Raw genomic sequence first — 20,718 nt, 5'->3', positions numbered from 1 at the left:
TAAATGTATTATTATTACCCTGCTCTCCGCGCCCGACCCGCCAAAATTGTGGTACTTGTAGTCGGGCTTCTAGCATGTAGCAGTGCCAGGCGTAGAATAAAAAATTAAAAAATAAGGTCTGCCAGTCGTGGTCGTAAGTACGTGTGGTCGTAAGTCGAGCTGGTCGTAAGTCAGGTGTTACCTGTATATATTTTCTTTGGAAAACTTTTATCATTCATTGAAGGTGCGTCTTATATAGGGGAAAAGTTGGAAAATCCACCATTGATCGGGGGTGCGCCATATACTCAAAAGCTACATAACAAACTTGTCTGGCAAACCAAATACCTTTTGCATTTACTTTGCAGGTACAAATCAGTGACTCGTTTTATTGTTTGTGGGATATAGTATTTGAGAAAAAAAAAAACATTGAAATATTTACAACTGAATGTTTTTTATGTAAATGTACACAATACATGGCAAATAAATCGTAAAACAGCCATATATACGTATTTTGGACTATGTGGACGCACAAAAATGTGAATAACAAGAGCAACGAGAATACAACATGGATACAAGAAGAGCAGCACACAGTCCTGAACCTTTTTTTTCCATATACAGTGAGACCTTGGATTACAAACTTAATTGGTTCCCAGACAGTGTGTAAGGCGAAAAGGGTGTATCCCAAAAAATAATTTCCCATAGGAAACCATTAAATTGAGAATAATCCGTTTCCAGGTCCCCATAAAAAAAAAATAATTCTACTTTCTAATTTTCTAAGCCTTAAAACTACACAAAATATACCTGATTTTATGTATAATAAATGTGCAATGGTATTGTAATTAAAGAAATAAACTGTGCATTATAATCAAGTGGTTTTATTGACCTTTGTGATGTTTGTTGATGGCTTGATGGAATGGAGTGGCCGGTTTCCTCAACATTAAACACTTGATGAGGAACGTAGCCTTCTTCTTTCACCATCTTGAGGAATGATCCCTTGTAGGTGCTTTCTCTGCGATAATTTTAAGTAGTTCCTCATCAATTGTGTTCTGTTTAGCTGGGTTGATAGCTTTTTCCATCAAGTGCACAGATGGCTTGGACAAAATTATCCTGAACATGTTCCACTTCCATTCTGATATGAACAATAACGGATTTTCAAAAACACGTTGGCTATTTCTCACACCAAAAAAAAAAATGGTTGAAAACATTTGTTTGCGGACAATTATTCAAAAGACAATAACTTTAATTATGAGTATGAATGAATTAAGAGTATTCACATGAAAACAACAAATATGAATGAGAAATAAAATAGATAATTGCAGTTATTAACTGAAGGGAAAGTAGAAATTGATTGGATTTATTCGCACTATTTGTGCAAAGTTTAACTCATTCACGAATTTATTCGGGAATTGAAAATATGACATTGAGCAGCATTCCCGAATTTGTTCGGGTTTTGTTTTTTCATGCCTGGGTGCCGATAAAGCGCTGGCATGACCTCTGGTAATGTTTTTTTCTCTTCCACGAGGGGGCAGCATTTCCCTTTTTTCCATGTTAGCGCTTTGTTCCGGGTTCAGCCGTTGTTGAAGCGCTATATCAACCAATATGTATGTATTGCATTGTATTTTGGGCAACTGCCCCCATTTCAAGCTCATATAACTCCAGACCCATATAATTTAGGAATTAACTCTTTATGTCTGATGAAAGAAGAAAGTCTAAGGTTTCTAATTCTGTATTGAATGTTTATGTAGTCCTAAAACTCAATATTCTATGGGTCCTGGAATTGGGGCAGCATTTCCCCTTTTTTCCATGTTAGCTTTAAACAATCAGATTTCAAGTTAGCAACCCAAGGCCTGTTGAAAGGCGCTGGCAACATCAGAGTTTTTGCAAATTATTATTGCCTAGTCACATGATTGGCTATAGTCACTAGCCAATCATGGTATCACTAGCCGCAAGTGATAAGCGCATACTGGCCAGAGCTAACACACTGTATTTGTAGGTAAGTGCATGAGAAAATACATCAAATAAGCGTCGATGAAAGTGTTGCTTTAGCCAATCAGAGTTCAAGTTAGCAACCCAAGGTCTGTTGATAGGTGCTGGCAACGTTAGAGTTTTCGCAAATTATGATTGACTCGTCACATGATTGGCTTCACTAGCCAATCATAGTAGCACTAGCCGCGAGTGCTAAGCGCATAATGGCCAGATCTAGCACACTGTATCTATAGGGAGCTGCATAAGCAAATATATTGTGTTGATTTAATAGCGGTTTGTTAACACAAAATAGCTGAAGGAGGAGAAGAAAGGGATTTTGTCGGGGATTTATTGTTAAAGCCATTTTCAAGACGGACTTTTCAAGAAAAAATGGACATCATTAACAAAGATGGGACAGTTATTTCCTTGTTAACGGTAGCCTTGAGTGGACTTGTAGTCAATTATACCACACTTTTTTCAGTCTGGATTGATTCAGACCGTCTGAATCATGCTACGTGTGTGACATAGCACTACTGAAGGCCTAGCCATGAAATCTATGGCCCGCCACGGCCATTTCACCAAGTTCATCATAGTAACTAACAAAGAATGCCTTATTAAATTAGGACCAGGATACAACTATTACAGGATTAATCCCATACATCTTGCAAATCCATTCCATCGGTGAAAAAAATGATGTCAATAATACGGATATCAATCGAACAGGATCTGCGATTCTCACACTGCACACAAACTGCATGCATTCATGATTTTTTTTTTTACATTGATCTTAGCAAAAAAAAGCAATCAGGAACTTTGCTGCTGCCAATACTAAAAAAATAGCTTTACAAAAGTAGTCGGCTATCATAATATAGATCTATTTGCTGAGATTATGAGATTATTCTGATCGGTAGATGCTGCAGTGTTGGTATACAAAAAAACGGGATCAATAAAAGTGAGTAAAGTTGAGAAGAAGCTAAAATGTAAGCGTAAAGGGATGTGACGCATCAGTTAGCATGCTAATGAGAGACTGATTTTTGCTTTCGACTGTTCCTCAAGCAAACATGAACTCTTTGATACCGTCAAATGTCTAATTGGTCAAATGGCTGCCATGCTCCTTCACCATTTTTTAAAATAATATTAATAAATTTCTAAGCGACTTTCAAAACTCTCAAGGTCACTTTTCAGTCACAGCATAGGTTATTCTGTGTGTGAGCAGCGGCAGCCACACGCGCAAGCGTTCAGTCAAACTCAAATAGATAGAAAGTGAGCTATCTAATAGATAGCAAATAGACAGATCGCTATCTAACTATATACAGGTAACATCCGACTTACGACCGGGTTCCGTTCTGAACAAACGGCCGTAAGTCAAAATTTTACAAATGCAATAATGAGTAAGATTGACTTTTAGATTTGCTAGGAGCATATACGGCTTTTTTGATGTGGTGACCAACATGGCGGACATTAGCACGACAACATGAGATGTGAAAGAAAAGTATTTCGACCACAGTGGAGAAGGCAAAGTGATGATGAAGAATGTGATAGACCCTGCAAGTGGGAGAAAACGATAGTAGTATGTATCAAGCTAGCTGTTGTGGCATGGTCACGGTGGTAGTTAGTGCATAGATGTACACGGCACAAAATGAGACGTGCCAGGAGCGTGGATACAATTCATTCGGATTTACAGAAACCAGCACAGGAAATTTAACATCTTTCTTCATCTACATATCAATATGATAAACATATCTGCTAGCATCTTGATGAGTTTGATGGTTATAGGTTGATATGCAGTGGCGGACCGTCAAGGCCTGTAAAGCCTTCTCTGCTGGCTCAAAAATATCTGAATCTTGGACTGTTGCGCTGCTTCCAGATGTGTGTTTTCGGATTGAAGCATTTAACCAATCACATTTCAGCCATTATTTGTGACTAGGGTCAGAAATTGACCTGGACGCCTTCAGAATCACTACTGCAGGCCCTGTAGCATCAAATAAGTGTCGATGAAACTGTTGTTTCAACCAATCAGAGTTTAATATGGCACCCCAAGGCCTGCTTGAAGGCGCTGGCAACGTAAAAGTTTTTGCAAATTATGATTGGCTAGTCACATGATTGACTCGTCACTAGCCAATCATAGTATCACTAGTCGCAAGTGATAAGCGCATACTGGCCAGAGCTAACATACTGTATTTGTAGCAAACTACAGAACAAAATACAGTAAAGTCTCGTTATATCGATATCGGATATATCGATAGTCCCGGTTATATCGATACTATTTCTATGCACGCACGGAGAAAATTACATGCAACCAGGGTCGGATATATCGATATTCCCGGTTATATCGATATTTTTTCGGACTCCCTTGAATATCGATATAACGAGACTTTACTGTACATCAAATAAGTGTCAATGAAACTGTTGCTTTGACCAATCAGAGTTCAAGTTAGCAACCCAAGGCCTGTTGACAGGCGCTGCCAACGTCAAGAGTTTTCACAAATTCTGATTGGTTCGTCACATGATTGGCTATAGTCACTAGCCAATCGTAGTATCATCAGCCACTAGTGACAAGAGCATACTGGCCAGAGCTAGCACACTGTATCGGTAGCAAGCTGCATAAGCAAAAATATGTTTGTGTTGATTTAATAGCGATTTTGTCAACCCAGAAGCAATGGATTTGATTGGAGATTTACTGCTAAAGCCATTTTCAAGACGAACTTTTCAATAAAAAAAATGGACAGCATTAAGAAAGGTGGGTCAGTTATTTCCTGGCTAATGCTTACCTCTAGTAGACTTGTGGTAAATCACACCCCACATTTTTTCAGTCTGGATTGATTCAGACCGTCTGAATCATGCTACGTGTGTGACATAGCACTACTAAAGGCCTAGCCATGAAATCCACAGCCCGCCACTGCTGATATGTGGTTGAACCACATTTTACTTTGATAAAATCAAGAACGAACGACTGATCAGCTTGAAAAAAAATAAAATAAATGCTAAAAGTTAGCAGCGTGCTTTTGTATGCCTCCAAAATCCAAAAGCTAGCCCCGATTGCACACCGAAGTGTGTGTGGTTAAAGGGCAGTCCGGCGCAAAGCAAATGTCTTCTCCATGGGAACAATTTCCAGCTTTTGGAAATGTCAACTAAAGGCATTACGTCAAATTGCTTTTTGACATGATCCCACTTTACCGACGTACCCGGTCGGTTCCTCTCACATATTCTTCGAGTCTTGATTTGTCTACAAAAGTCCAAAGCAGGCCATCCAAGTGAGTGCGAAAAGTGGCATTGAGGTCAGCACTACGCTAGCGAGTAGAGGGCGTTGACCGGTGAAGTGGCCTCAGAGCTTTCGTTGCCTTCCGTCTCGTCCTTGTCCTTCTTGACGGTGTACTGGCCGATGAAGGATCCGTCCTCATTGAACTGGCCGTCACCGCCTTCGCCGTAGTCCACCAGGCTGTCGTCGCTCTCCTTCATGTTGCCCTCCAGTGACGTTTGGCTACCTTGAAGAGGTTTGTTGTCCTCATCGCTGCTGCAGGACAAACGGAAGGGAGTTATTTTTCGGTGATGTGAGGAAGATTGTTGGGTCACCAAACTCTTGAGGGAACATCTGATCACTGACAAAAATATGATGAGTGATTTGAAACTGCAACGTTTTCATTTGGATTAACTCTGCGGGGTGAGGATTTTGATTCGATATGGTACGTCTCAGTTTGAGGCGTTATGATGATTGTTATTTATTGTCATTTACCAGTGGCGGACCGTCAAGACCTGCAAAGCCTTCTCGCGTAAAAATATCTGAGTCACGGACTGATGTGAATTATATTTTGTTCATGAATTCCTGTTAAGTAATTCCATATTGTCCTTCAGTTTCCTTTCATTGTTTATCCTCAGATGTGTTTTCGGATTTAAGCATTGAACCAATCACATTAGAGCCATCACTTGTGACCAGGGTCAAAAAACGACCTGGACGCCTTCACAATCAGTTCTGAAGGCCTTGTCGCGTCAATTGTGGTGTCAATGACTTCTTCTTCTTCTTTTCCTTTCGGCTTTTCCCTTCAGGGGTTGCCACAGCGAATCAATGCCCTCCATCCAAGACGGTTTTGTGCATCCTCTTCTCTCACACCAGCTAACTTCATGTCCTCTTTGACAACATCCATAAACCTCCTCTTCGGTCTTCCTCTCGGTCTCCTGCTTGGCAGTTCAAGGCTCAGCATCCTTCTCCCGATATAGTCACTCTCTCTCCTGTGGACATGTCCAAACCATCTCAGTCTGGCCTCTCTGACTTTCTCTCCAAAGCTTCTAATATGAGTTGTCCCTCTAATGTACTCATTCCTGATCCTATCTAACCTGGTCACTCCCAAAGAAAACCTCAATATCTTGAGCTCTATTACCTCCAGCTCTGATTCCTGTCTTTTCTTCAGTGGCACTGTCTCCAGTCCAAACATCATGGCTGGTCTCGCCACTGTTTTATACACTTTTCCTTTCATCCTAGCTGAAACCCTTCTATCACACAACACACCTGAATTTTTTCTCCAGCCCCTCCAGCATGCCTGGAAACGCTTCTTCACCTCTTTTCCACACTCTCCATTGCTCTGGACAGTTGACCCCAAGTACTTAAAATCCTCCACCTTCTTTATTTCTTCTCCCTGGAGCATCACTCTTGCACTTGGTTCCCTCTCATTCACACACATATATTCCGTCTTGCTGCGACTGATCTTAATTCCTCTCCTTTCCAGGGCATATCTCCACATCTCTAGTTTCTCCGCCAACTGTTCCCCGTTCTCGCTACAGATCACAACGTCATCTGCAAACATCATGATCCAAGGAGATTCTTGTCTAACATCGTCTGTTAGCCTGTCCATCACCATAGCAAACAGGAAGGGGCTCAGAGCTGACCCCTGTTGGAGTCCCACCTCCACCTTGAATTCCTCTGTCACACCGTCAGGACACCTCACGACTGTCTTACAGTCATGATACATGTCTTGCACCGCTCTGACATACTTTCCGTCACTCCAGACTTCCTCATGCAATGCCACAGCTCTTCTCTGGGCACCCTGTCGTACGCTTTCTCCAGGTCTACAAAGACACATTGCAATTCCTTCTGACCTTCTCTGTACTTCTCTCTCAGCATTCTTAAAGCAAACACTGCATCTGCCGTACTCTCTTTTGGCATGAAGCCATACTGCTGCTCACAAATGTTCACTTCTGCTCTTAGTCTCGCTTCAACTACTCTTTCCCAGAGTTTCATTGTATAGCTCATCAACTTTACTCCTCTGTAGTTAGTACAACTCTGCACATCTCCTTTGTTCTTAAAAATGGGCACGAGTACACTTCGTCTCCATTCTTCAGGCATCTGTTCACCATCTAAGATGTTGAATAACTCAGTGAGAACACCACCGCCACCTCTCCAAGACACTTCTATACTTTGATTGGTAAATCATCAGGCCCGAGTGCCTTTCCCTCCTTCATCCTTTTCAGCGCGCTCCTCACTTCATCCTTGCTAATGTTTGCTACGTCTTGGTCCACAATAGTCACGTCTTCTACTCTTTGTTCCTTCTCATTTTCCTCATTCATCAATTCTTCAAAGTACTCTTTCGATCTTGCCATCACACTATTGGCACCTGTTAATACATTGCCATTTCTATCCTTAATCACCCAAACCTGCTGCAGGTCCTTACCATCTTTGTCTCTCTGTGTCACCAGCCTGTAAAGATCAGTCTTCCTTGCTGTCCAGTCGAGCATACAAGTCATTATAGGCCTCTTGTTTGGCCTTTGCCACCTTTACTTTAACCGTGCGCTGCATCTCCTTGTACTGCTGTCTACTCTCGTCCGTCCTCTCAGTGTCCCACTTCTTCTTTGCTAACCTCTTTCTCTGTTACACTCCTGCACCTCCCCATGCCACCACCAAGTCTCCTTATCTACCTTTCTTCCACTCGATACACCAAGTACTTTCCGGCCTGTGTCTCTGATTATGTTTGCTGTAGTTTGCCAGTCATCTGGAACCTCTTGCGCACCCAGTGCTTGTCTTACCTCCTTCCTAAATGTCATGTCTTACTTTTTCAACTTCCACCATTTTGTCCTCACTTCAGCCTTTGGTTTCTTCATCTTCCTCACTGCCAGCGTCATCCTACACACCACCAACCTATGCTGTCTGGCACCACTCTCACCAGCCACTACTTTGCAGTCACTGACTTCCTTTAGGTGGCGCCGTTGACACAAAATGTAGTCTACCGGTGTACTCCTGCTTCCACTCTTATAGGTCACCTTATGTTCCTGTCTCTTCTGAAAGAAAGTATTCACAATAGCCATTTCCATTCTCTTAGCAAAGTCAACCACCATCTGTCCTTCATCGTTCCTCATCTGTAGTCCAAACCTGCCCATCACCTCTCATCATGTTTGTTTCCTGCGCCAACATGTCAATTGAAGTTTCCAACAATTACAACTGTTCTGTATGACTTCATCAAAGTCCATCCAAAATGTCTCCTTCTCCGCCAGCTCAGATCCTACTTGTGGGGCATACCCACAAACAACATTGAACATCACACCTTCAATTTCTAGCTTCAGACTCACCATTCTATCTGATACTCTTTTTACTTTTAAGACATTCCTAACAAACTCCTCTTTTAAGATAACCCCAACTCCATTTCTCTTTCTGTCTTCACCATGATAGAACAACTTCAACCCTGACCATAAGCTTCTAACCTTGCTCCCTTTCCACCTGGTCTCATGGACACACAATATATCTACCTTCCTTCTCTGCATCATGTCAACCAGCTCTCTACCTCTACCTGTCATTTTTCCTACATTCAACGTTCCTACTCTTAGTTCTATACTCTTGGCATTCCATTTCTCTCTTTTCGTGCGGGCACACCTCCCTCCTCTCCTTCTTCGACCAACAGTAGTCCATTTTCCACTGGCACCCTGAAGGTCAACAGTACCAATGGCGGCCGTTGTTAACCCGGGCCTCGACCGATCCGGAATGGGATTCGGAGGTTTGATTCGCATATTTGTTTTGGCAAAAAAATTTATGTCGGATGCCCTTCCTGACACAACCCTCTGTATTTAGGACCGGCACAATAAGACACTGGCTTGTGCCCCCTTGTGGCTACATTCCCCCTCAATGACTCTGTTGCTTTAACAAATCAGATTTTGAGCTGGCAATCCTAAGCTTGGTGGAAGACGCTGGAAACGTCAGAGTTTTCGCATACTATGAGTGGCGAGTCACTCGTCACAAGGTCAGAAATCGACCTGGACGCCTTCACAATCAGTTCTGAAGGCCCTGTCATGTCAAATGTGGTGTCAATGACTCTGGTGCTTGAACAAATCAGATTTCCAGTTGGCAATCCAAGGCCTGCTGAAAGGCGCTGGAAATGTCAGAGTATTCGCACACTATGATTGGCTAGTCACTAGTCACAAGGTCAGAAATCGACCCGGACGCCTTCACAATCAGTTCTGCAGGCTCTGGAGCATTAAATGTGGCGTTGATGACTCTGTTGATTCTACAAATCCGATTTCGAGTTGGCAATCCATGGCCTGCTGGAAGATGGTGGAAACGCCAGAGTTTTCCCGAACTATGATTGGCTAGTCAATCGTCACAGGGTCAGAAATTCACCTGGACGCCTTCACAATCAGTTCTACGGGCGCTGTCGCCTCAAATGTGTCGATCAAACTGTTGATCTAACCAATCAGATTTCGAGTTGGCAACCAAAAAGGGGTACCAAGGCTTTCTTCAAGGCGCCGATCAACGTCAGAGTTTTTGAAAACTATGACTGGCTCATCACGAGTCACAGGGTCAGAAATCGACCTGGACACCTTCACAATCAGTTCTGCAGGCCCTGTCGCATAAAATGTGGCGATCAAACTGTTGCTCTAATCAATCAGATTTCGTGTTGGCAACCAAAAAGGGGTACCAAGGCTTTCTTAAAGGCGCCGATCAACGTCAAAGTTTTTGCATACTATGATTGACTAGTCACTCGCCTAGAAATGAAAGTTTTGCATTGGCTTCGATTGATTGATAGTCAAACAGGCTGTAAAATGTGATGGGCCCTAAATTCTGATATCCTCAGAACAAATTTTGGACAATGGAGCATCGTGTCTCAGCAACAAACTAATTACCTGTTGTTGTTTTTCTTCCTGTCAGGCAGCGGCGAGTTATAATAACGACAAGTGGCGAAGAAAGGGCACGAGAGGAGTGAAGGGTTAACTTGAATGTGGAAAAGAGGAGCACTTTCCAAACACATGCAACTGCACAGGCTTCTGTTATTAGTCTGTGAGTCTGACCAGAGACACCGTTTACGTCCGAATGTGTCATTTATTTGGCATCAAACCAGCAAACTTCTGGTGGTAATAAATGCTGATGGCATACATGGATGAGGAACTTCCACCTCAATTTAAAGGACAATCGATGTCTCCGGACAAGTTGTGTGCATAATTTGTAAAATGGCTTCAAATGACTTCGACTGAGCGTATTTTAAAAAGATTCCACCGCATATAGCTATATTTTACGTTTTAAGACTTGTGCTGAATATTCCGGAAGTCTTGTTTTTGAGTTGGTGACGAGTCCGTACGTGACGTCACTGAAGGAACGCCCCTGACCGAAAAAAAGGACACGTTGTAGCAGTCTTTCCATCACGTCAATGCTTGTTTGGTCTGAGAACCTTGTGTTGCACCAGAAAGAGCCAGAAAAGGGCGTCCAAGCTCCATGTAAGGATTTTATCAGCCTGTGGAAACGGGCTGATTCATTCCTCACAGGAGCTCGGTGGTCATTTTCTGCCTCTTTTTGGGTGAGACATTTCCCCCCAATGTTGCCTCAAAATGGCACGGAACACATTCTTTAATCGATTGCAAACATGTATGCTTTCCTCTTCAGAACTATTTGAATCATATTCATAACTGGATGTGTAACAAGAAAGCATATTTTCCGAATCTGAAGCCATCGTTTTGATTCTCCAGCAATGCAAGACGTCTTGGCGTGACGTCACGAACTGGGGGCAGGACTTTCTGAAAATGCCCAATTCGCAGCTCAATTTTTTGCAGATTTTGGACACTTTAAGTCATTTTTATTGGTGGTTTGCATTTTAATAAAAATATCATACTGCGTATTTTGGGTATTTTAGATGCCATAAAACGTTTTTCTGATGTCAATTAGGAAACAAAAAAGTGACGTCGGTTGTCCTTTAAAGACATCAAAGTTAGCCGACTGACATTCCATAATGGAATTGCAGACTTGTATGGCAACAGCTTTTGAGCAAAAAATATTTTAAAAAAAATGAGAAAAGAATATGATAAAACATAATTAAACAGGGTTTATAGACTAGGTGTTGTAAAAATATATATATATATATATATATATATATATATATATATATATATATATATATATATATATATATATATATATAATTGACTCATTGACTGCCAGACATTTTAAAAAAATATGTCCACTACAATGCCAGGGTTTTTGTCATTGTCACTCGAATTCCAGGACCCACAAACTATTGAGTTTTAGGATGACATAAAGATTCAATGCAGCGTTAGAACCCTAGGACTCTGTCCTTTTGACCGAAAAAAAGAGTTCAGTCCTAAATGATATTAGTCTGGAGTTAAATGAGCTTGAAATGAGGGTGGCCAAAATACAATGCAATTCTTAGGATAAAACATAATTAACTCATTCACTGGCAGATGTGCAAAAATGTGTCCACTACAGTGCCAGAGTTTTTGTCATTGTGGATCGAATTGCAGGATATTGAGTTTTATGACGACATTAACATCCAATGCAGAGTAAGAAAACTTAGATTATCTTCTTTCATTAAAAAACATTAATTCCTAAATGATATGGGTCTGGAGTTATCTGAGCTTGAAATGAGGGTGGCTGTCCAAAACACAATACTTATTGATTTATATTGCGTTTTAACAACAGTTGAAGCTGAAAAAAGCGCGAACATGGAAAAAAAATGGAAACGCTGCCCCGATTTGGACAAGAAAAAACATTGTCAGAGGCCATGGCCAGCGCTTCACCGCGCACCACGGAAAACCCCGAAAATTGGGGAATGGTGCTCTATGTCATATTTTCAATTCCCGAATAAATTTGTGAATGGCAGTGAATGAGTTAATATCATTATTCCAGTATTTTCCTAAATGATATGGGTCTGGATTTATCTGAGCTTGAAATGAGAGCAGCTGTCCAAAATACATTACTTATTGATTCATATTGCGTTTTAACAACAGCTAGAGGTGGAAATAAGCGCAATCATGGAAAAAAAGGGAAATGCTGCCCCGTTGTGAACAAGAAAAAACATTGCCAGAGGCCATGGCCACGCTTTATCGCCACCCAACCATGAAAAATTAAAACCCCAAGAAATTTGGGAATGGTGCTCTACATCATATTTTCAATTCCCGAATAAATGTGTGAATGGCAAATGAGTTAATAATATTATTCCAGTATTTTCCTAAATGATATGGGTCTGGAGTTATCTGAGCTTGAAATGAGGGCGGCTGTCCAAAATACAATGCAATTCATCCATATTGGTTTATATAGCGCTTTAGCAACAGCGAAACTGAAACAAATCACTAACATGGAAAAAAGGGAAATACATACATATTGGTTTATATAGATCGCTTTAACAACAGCTGAAGCTGGAACAAAGCGTTAACATGGAAAAAAGTGAAATGCTGCCCCCTTGTGGAAGGGAAAACACTGCCAGAGGCCATGAACAGTAGCCAAAATGGAACTGTATAGTGCCACTTAGCAGTTTTTTTGACGACGATACTAGTGCAGCGTGTTCTACCGGAAACAAATTCCTTGTGTGTTCTACGTACTTGGCAATAAAGATGATTCTGATTCTGATTCTGATTTATCGGCACACAAGCATGAAAAAACAAAACCTGAACAAATTCGGGAATGGCGCTCTACGTCATATTTTCAATTCCCGAATAGATTGGTGAATGGCAGTGAATGAGTTAATATTATTATTCCAGTATTTTCCTCAATGATATGGGTCTGGAGTTATATGAGCTTGAAATGAGGGCGGCTGTCCAAAATACAATGCAATTCATCCATATTGGTTTATATAGCGCTTTAGCAACAGCGAAACTGAAACAAATCGCTAACATGGAAAAAAGGGAAATGCTGCCCCCTTGTGGAAGAAAAAAAACACTGTCAGAGGTCTGGTCAGCGCTTTATCAGCACCCAAGCATAAATACGCAAAATTCAGAAATGGTGCTCTGTCATATCAATTCCCAAATAAATTTGTCAATGGTAGTGAATGAGTGAACGGAGTGGATAGATTAGGTGTCATAAAAAATATGATTCTAAATGACGTTTTGTAAAAGCTTGACATTTTTTTTAGGGTCTTAAATAATGGACAACAAAAAAAGGAATGTTTAGTTTAGTTAGCATGCAAAACCAAAGACATTTTTGTTAAAACAAGGCATTAGTCATTTTTCTTTGAGAAGAATGATGACTCTGCAATCAGTAGAACCTGAAAGGAACAAAATACACAACGTGATACACAGAATATTGCCATATTTTGCCTCATTTACATATCTCATTTTAAGATTTTAGCAGATTTTGGAGAAATGTATTCCTCTAAGTTCATCAGAAAAAGCTGCTTTGTACAGGGTGACCCAAAAAGATACATAGCCATTAAAATTTCAATTGTGGCTTTGATTAAAAAGCTATTGATTTAAAATTACAACCACACATGATTCTGTTTATGGAAGACCATTCAGCAGAGTTTCAGCTATTTCTGTCCGTTTTTAGTGAATTTATAACTTTCCCAAGATGTGTTCCAAATGTCCACCATTTTGTCCCAAGATGTGTTCCAAATGTCCGCCATTTTGTTGCAAGCAAACCTGTACTGGTCTGACAAAGTTGTCAATCACTTAATTTTACAAACTCCTCTTTCGAGGGAGTGACCCAAAAAGATGCGTCCTACTGAGTCCCTCACTGCAGCAATGTTTTCTCCCGAAAGAAAAGTGATTGACAACTTTGTCAGAACAGTACAGGTTTGCGTGTTGCTTGAACATATCAGATTTCCAGTTGGCAATCCAAGGCCTGCTGAAAGGCGCTGGAAACGTCAGAGTTTTCGCATACTAGTCACGAGTCACAGGGTCAGAAATTCACCTGGACACCTTCACAATCAGTTCTGCAGGTCCTGTCGCATCAAATGTGGCAATCAAACTGTTGATCTAACAATCAGATTTCAAGTTGGCGACCAAAAAGGGGTACCAACGCCTTCTTGACGGCCCCGGTCAATGTCAGGATTTTTGAAAACTATGATTAGCTAGTCACTAGTCACAGGGTCAGAAATCCACCTGGACGCCTTCAGAATCAGTTCTGAAGGCCCTGGAGCATTAAATGTGGTGTCAATGACTCTGTTGATTTAACAAATATGATTTCGAGTTGGCAATCCAGGGCTTGCTGAAAGGCCCTGGAAACGTCACAGTTTTTTCATACGATGATTGGCTAGTCACGAGTCACAGGGTCAGAAATCCACCTGGACGCCTTCACAATCAGTTCCGAAGGCCCTGGAGCATTAAATGTGGTGTCAACGACTCTGTTGCTTTATCAAATCAGATTTTAAGGTGGCAATCCAAGGCTTGGTGGAAGGCGCTGGAAAGAGTTTTTGCATACTATAATTGGCTAGTCACTAGTCACAGGGTCAGAAATCGACCTGGATGCCTGCACAATCAGTTCTGCAAACCCTGGAGTATTAAATGTGGTGTCAATGACTCTTTTGCTTTCACAAATCAGATTTCCAGATTGACAACTTTGTCAGACGAGTACAGGTTTGCTTGCAACAAAATGGTGGACATTTGGAACACATCTTGGGAAAGCCATACATTGACTAAACATTGACAGAAATAGCTCAAACTCAGCTAAATCGTCTTCCATAAACTCAATAATGTGTGATTGTAATTTGAAATTTATAGCTTTTTGATCCAGGCCACAATTGACATTTTCATGGGTACGCATCTTTTTGGGTCACCCTGTATATTCTGCCATCTTAGGTTGCTATGTTTTGCAGAAGTCACAGCGATATTTGGGATTTACTGAATGTTACCAGAGTTCCAATTTCTTTGGAACTAAAAAAATAAATACATAAAAATGTTCAAATGTAATCTCAAAGAAAGCGGCCTGCATTTGTTCGTTTTTTCTTCTTCTTTTAGTTTTGTCGGCTTATGCTGTTTTTGTTATAGCTTACAACGTTAATAATAATAATAATAATACATTTAATTTCCAAGCGCCTTTCAGAATACCCAAGGACACTTTACAATTAAAAGAACAATACACAGAACAATAAAACCCTAAAAAATGAGAAATAATAAAATAGCTGATTTAACTAAACTAATACTTTAGGCAACCTTAAGTGTGGTTTTGCATTTCGTGTTACCATAATTAGAAAAAAAATCAAGTGAACGTTATGACATCCTATCCTGGAGAGGCAATATGATCACAGGTTGAAAAATCAATTGACAACATCTACATAATTGGGGCAAATCGAATAAGATGCTTCAGAGAGGATTGATTGATGAAGTAGAGTCAATTCTTGATTCTGAGTTGATGATAAACAGCAGCAGGTTCCGTTTGGTGGTGATACTTACTGATAATCAAAGGATCCATCCCGGTCTTTGTGATCAACAGAATCCAACGGAAGATCTTTTTTATCTCGGACTGAAAAAAAAATGTAGAACAACATATTTAGTGACTGATTCAAAATTATTTGCAGTACAGTGATACCGCGGCTTACGAACGCTTTAGCTCACAAACTTTCTGCCTCATAAACAATAAATTTGTGACCATCAGTGACGTGCAGTCAGGGGAGGCACAGCCTGACCTGTCATCATGGAAATATCAAATGAAAAAATAAATTCAACAGTTATATTTATTGAGTGATTTATCGATGAAAAGCTTTCTTCAGCCGTCATCTGTACTAATTTCTTTGAAGGTGTCGGACTCTGCTATGATAGGTCCCTGCTCTCATGTTGGGGGGAGAAGAGGACTACTCCCTGCAGCTGCTCCACTGATAGTTCCTGTCGTTCTGACTAACGAATGGCCTGATTGCCCCACTTCGACCGGTATCACCTAATCAGTATTACTAATCCTATGTTGCCTAAGCAGGCTATTGTATGAACGATCCAAATTGAACCTCACCCCACCAAACCGGTTTAATGATTTAGTTGTTTTATGAAAATCGCTTCTTTTACTCCCCTTTCAAACCATCTATGTTCTTTCGCTAAGATTTTAACCTCATTGTCGTCAAATGAGTGGTTGCTAGCTTTTAGGTGCAAATGTACTGCCGATTGAGGCCCACTAGTATTATTATCCCTGCGATGTTGATAAAGTCTTTTTTGAGAATTTGATTAGTCTCCCCATTGTACTGCTCTTTACAATTTTCATTCTTACAATGTATGGAATAAACTACATGACTTTGTTTTTCATTTGGTAGCCTATCTTGTGGATGCACTCATTTTTGCCTTAAAGTGTTTATCGGTTTGAAATAAGTAGGAATTTTGTGTTGCCAAAGGACTCTTTGTAATTTTTCAGAAACTCCTGCTATGTAAGATACTGCTACTCCTCTCCTTTTTGTATCTTCAGATTTTTTGGTTTAATTCCCTATTCTTCCTTTCTGACATTTGTTAAATGACCACTGAGGGTACCCACAGTTTGTGAGTGCTCTCCTGATATGTTTTGACTCCTTTTCTCTACCTTCAACGCTTGCTGGTATTGGTTTAGCCCTATGCTGGAGGGTTCTGATAACTCCTAGTTTGTGTTGTAAAGGGTGGTTAGAATCAAAAAGTAAGTATTGGTCAGTGTGCGCAGACTTCCCAAAGACTTCTGTTTTTAGCGCCCTGTACTCTTTTATAATGACTTCACAATCCCTAAAGGCTAGTTGGTTCTCTTGAATGTCCTCATGAGTAAATTTAATGTTGATGTCTACCGAGTTGAGTTGATCTGTGAAGGATTGAATTTCTTGTTTCTTAATTATGACAAAAGTATCGTCCACATATCTAAACCAGTGTCTAGGTTTTGTCCCTGGGAAGGATGTGAGGGCCTGTTTCTCCATCTCTTCCATGTACAGATTAACCACTATGGGTGAGACTGGTGAGCCCATATCACAGCCATGAATTTGTTTGTAAAATGTCTCCTTAAATTGAAAATACGTAGTATTAAGGAAGATTTCCAATAATTGGCAGATGTGGTCTGGTTTAAGTTTGGTTCTTTCATGCAGAGAAACATCCGCCAGTAGTCTCGTCCTCACCACTGAGACTGCTGCTGGGGTTGGAACAGATGTAAAGAGAGAAGTCACATCGTAAGATGCGAAAGTTTCCTCAGGTTCCAATATGAGGTCTTTGATCCTCTCTACAAACCCTGTGGTGTTCTCTACGTGATATTCTGTGTTACCAACCAACGGGGCTAAGATAGTTTTTAAATATTTGGCTACATTGTCTGTAGAGAAGTCAATGCTACAAAAAATGGGTCTGTGGCGGAACCGTTTTTACGTATTTTTAGCAGGCCATAGATGCATGGCGTTGCCTCCCTTGGGTATAATCTAAAATACATCTGTTTGTCTCTATGTTTTCCTTTCTCTAACTTTTGGAGAGAGTCTATCATTTCTTTCTTGTATCTATTGGAAGGGTCGACTGAGACTGAGACTGAGGGCTTACACAGACGTATTGAGTGATTTGTACTTTAAAATTCTTTTCCATTTAACTTCACCATTTTATTTTTTTGTGTTGAATTTTCACATTTACCGTTGAAATACTAAGTAGAGACTCGCAGTGAGGCACCAGCCGACTGAGCCTCACCAATGACTATGACTCCCCAATGACTATGCGAACTGTGCTGGCTTGCTCAGCAGTGAGACCGCATTACTGTCCCTCTGCATATTGCTACCAAAGTGTTCAAAAACATTTAGTATATGAACTAAATGTCTGCAGTTTAGCTGGTGTATATAATGTAGAGTGGCTTTACATTATAAACACTGTACTACAGTGTTTATTTTATTTTATTTTATTTTGATCAAAACTGTGTGCATAGGTGAGTCAACAATTCTCCTGCCTCATGACAGGTGGCGCTGGTGATACTGGTGCTGGCGCTGGTTAGTGAGAGCAAGCTACAGTAAACACTTATCAAGTTCCGTGGAAACAGCCTGATTAATTCCTTAGAATTTTTGTCAGCGAATATCAAATAGATGCTCGGTGCAACACACAAGGATTCACCATCGCGTTATTTATGTATTTTCCTTCTAATTTCGCCATCAACACTATCACGTTCCGAGCGAGAGTGACGGCAGCTGACTCGTCGGAACGTAGTGGAATGTTTGGGGTCCAAAGCAGGCGAAAAAGACGTACTATCCAAGCAGGATGTTTATTCACAAATCAAAGAAAACACAGCGAATAAGAAGGCGTGATCCGACCCGCGTACCAAGCCAAAAAGCAAATGGCACACGGGGGTGCAAAATTACACAATCCCGGAAGATGACATACATTTATGGGACGCGGGGAGAATACCTCGGACCGGATACACTCGCGCATCGAAGGAAGAGTCCAGGTACGGTAGAGACCCGAGGTGATTTAATCATCCGGCATTGGCGAGGTGACCGCGAACCGTATAAATGCCCCATGTCCGTGATTAAAGAATTGACAGCAGGTGGAGAACGGCCGGGAGAGGCAGCCCCGCCCCCCCGTTGTCAACTCGCACGTGACAAACACGGATCAATACAAAGTTTTCAGACCAAACAAAGTACCGCAAAATGCATTGAGGTGATGAAAGGACTGCGACAGCAGTATGTCCTTTCTCGGTCAGGGGCATTCCTTCAGTGACGTGACGTGAGGACTCGTCACCAACTCCAAAACAAGACTTCCGGAATATTCCGCACAATTCTTAAATGGTAAAATATAGCGATATGCGGTGGAATTTTTGTAAAATACGCTCAGTAGAAGTCATTTGAAGTGATTTTACAAATTATGGACACAACTTGCCAGGAGGCGTCGGTTGTCCTTTATGGCTTATTTAGAAGAAAAGTATGTTTTATGGGGACCTGGGAACGGATTATTCTCATTTTAATGGTTTCTTATGGGAAATTAATGTTTGGAAGACGAACTTTTCGCCTGACACAAGCTTTCTGGGAACCGATTAAGTTCGTGGGCAGAGTTATCACTGTACAGTATTTAGTTTGATGATTAGATTTGTTTGTTAAGGTCGTTTTTATCCAAACATTCCATCTTCTAGTATGGAAACACTTTGTCAGGAGTCTTTCTGTGCCAAATCATTTCAAAAATGAGACAAATTCATCTGATCAGAGTTTGAATTGAATGAAATGTGCCGTACTTGTATGTGATGGCATAGATTAAATCTCAATTTCAGGTCAATCAGATCAAGGGTTTGGGAGCTACTGTACGACACAACAAATATTACCGGTTATTAGTTTTGCAAAATGTAATTTGGCCTGTGACCACCGATATCTCAGGAACTATTGGGTCAATCTTCACAAAACAGACACTCTTGGGAAGGGAATCCAAATGGCCAATGTCGGTGTGTAATCTCAATAAGAATAAGAATAAGAATGAGAATGAGAATAAGAATAAGAATAAGAATAAGAATAAGAATAAGAATAAGAATAAGAATAAGAATAAGAATAAGAATACATTTCATTTATAAGCGCCTTTCAAAACTCTCAAGGTCACTTTACATTCACAGGATAAGCTTTTCTGTGGGCGAGCAGCGGCAGCCACACGCGCCAGCGTTCACTCGACCCGGAATCACTCAAATAGATAGAAAGCTAGCTTGCTAACTAATAGATAGCCAATAGATAACCAGCTAGCTAGCTACATAGCTAAAAGATGAACTACAGACAGACAGAAAGACAGAAAGACAGACAGACAGACAGACAGACAGACAGACAGACAGACAGACAGACAGACAGACAGACAGACAGATAGATAGATAGATAGATAGATAGATAGATAGATAGATAGATAGATAGATAGATAGATAGATAGATAGATAGATAGATAGATCAGAATCAGAATCAGAATCATCTTTATTGCCAAGTATGTAGAACACACAAGGAATTTGTTTCCGGTAGAACACGCTGCACTAGTATCGTTGTCAAAAAAACTGCTAAGTGGCACTATACAGTTCCATTTTGGCTACTGTTGAAAGAGTTCAAAGAGTTAATGGCTTGGGGGAAGAAGCTGTTTCAATGTCTGCTGGATTTGGTGCGCATGGATCGGTAGCGCCTGCCTGAGGGGAGTAGCTGGAAAAGGTGGTGGGCAGGGTGCGGAGGGTCCAGTAAGATTTTCCGCGCCCTAGTTTGGATTCTTGCAGTGTGCAAGTCCTCGAGAGTGGGTAGGGCGGTGCCAATGATTTTTTACGCCGTCCTAACTGTCCGTTGAAGTCGGATTTTGTCCATTTAGATACCATTGCTTAGACATCACAGAAACACTCTTAGCCACACGTAGCGATGGTCGACTTAGCATACTGGTACTGGGACGCTAAGGCACACAAACGCACAACTCGTTGGTGTTTTTACGATGATAGATAGATAGATAGATAGATAGATAGATAGATAGATAGATAGATAGATAGATAGATAGATAGATAGATAGATAGATAGATAGATAGATAGATAGATAGATAGATAGATAGATAGATAGAAATACATTAACAAATGGACAAATAGATAAATAAACACATAAAAAAATACTAACTAAATACATAAATACACAAATAAATTAATACATAAATACATAAAGTTTTCTGATTCTGATACATTAATAAAT

The 20,718-nt window shown here is 40.7% G+C and overlaps 1 protein-coding gene across 12 annotated transcripts in view; it reads right to left on the bottom strand.

Annotated features, from left to right (window-relative positions):
* Positions 1 to 283: 283 nt before the first annotated feature.
* The window catches only part of nfasca (neurofascin homolog (chicken) a), a 118,374-nt gene continuing 97,939 nt past the window's right edge, over positions 284 to 20,718 (bottom strand). For 11 of the 12 annotated variants that reach the window (XM_089009337.1, XM_089009342.1, XM_089009344.1 and 8 more), the window contains 2 exons: positions 15,535 to 15,604; positions 284 to 5,458 (listed from right to left, as the gene is read on the bottom strand). In XM_089009337.1, coding sequence (XP_088865463.1) covers positions 5,230 to 5,458; positions 15,535 to 15,604 — 299 coding nt within the window. In that variant the 3' untranslated portion in view covers positions 284 to 5,229. Of the gene's footprint in view, positions 5,459 to 13,094; positions 13,410 to 15,534; positions 15,605 to 20,718 lie in introns of those variants that run through there. The other variant, XM_089009343.1, reaches the window with a different exon arrangement.

This window comes from Hippocampus bargibanti, linkage group LG12 (genome assembly GCF_051943395.1).
Source record: "Hippocampus bargibanti isolate YZ-2025 linkage group LG12, ASM5194339v1, whole genome shotgun sequence".
NCBI classification, from domain to species: domain Eukaryota; kingdom Metazoa; phylum Chordata; class Actinopteri; order Syngnathiformes; family Syngnathidae; genus Hippocampus; species Hippocampus bargibanti.
The sequence above is the reverse complement of the archived record's forward strand: the minus strand, read 5'-3'. Positions and strand labels throughout refer to the sequence as shown.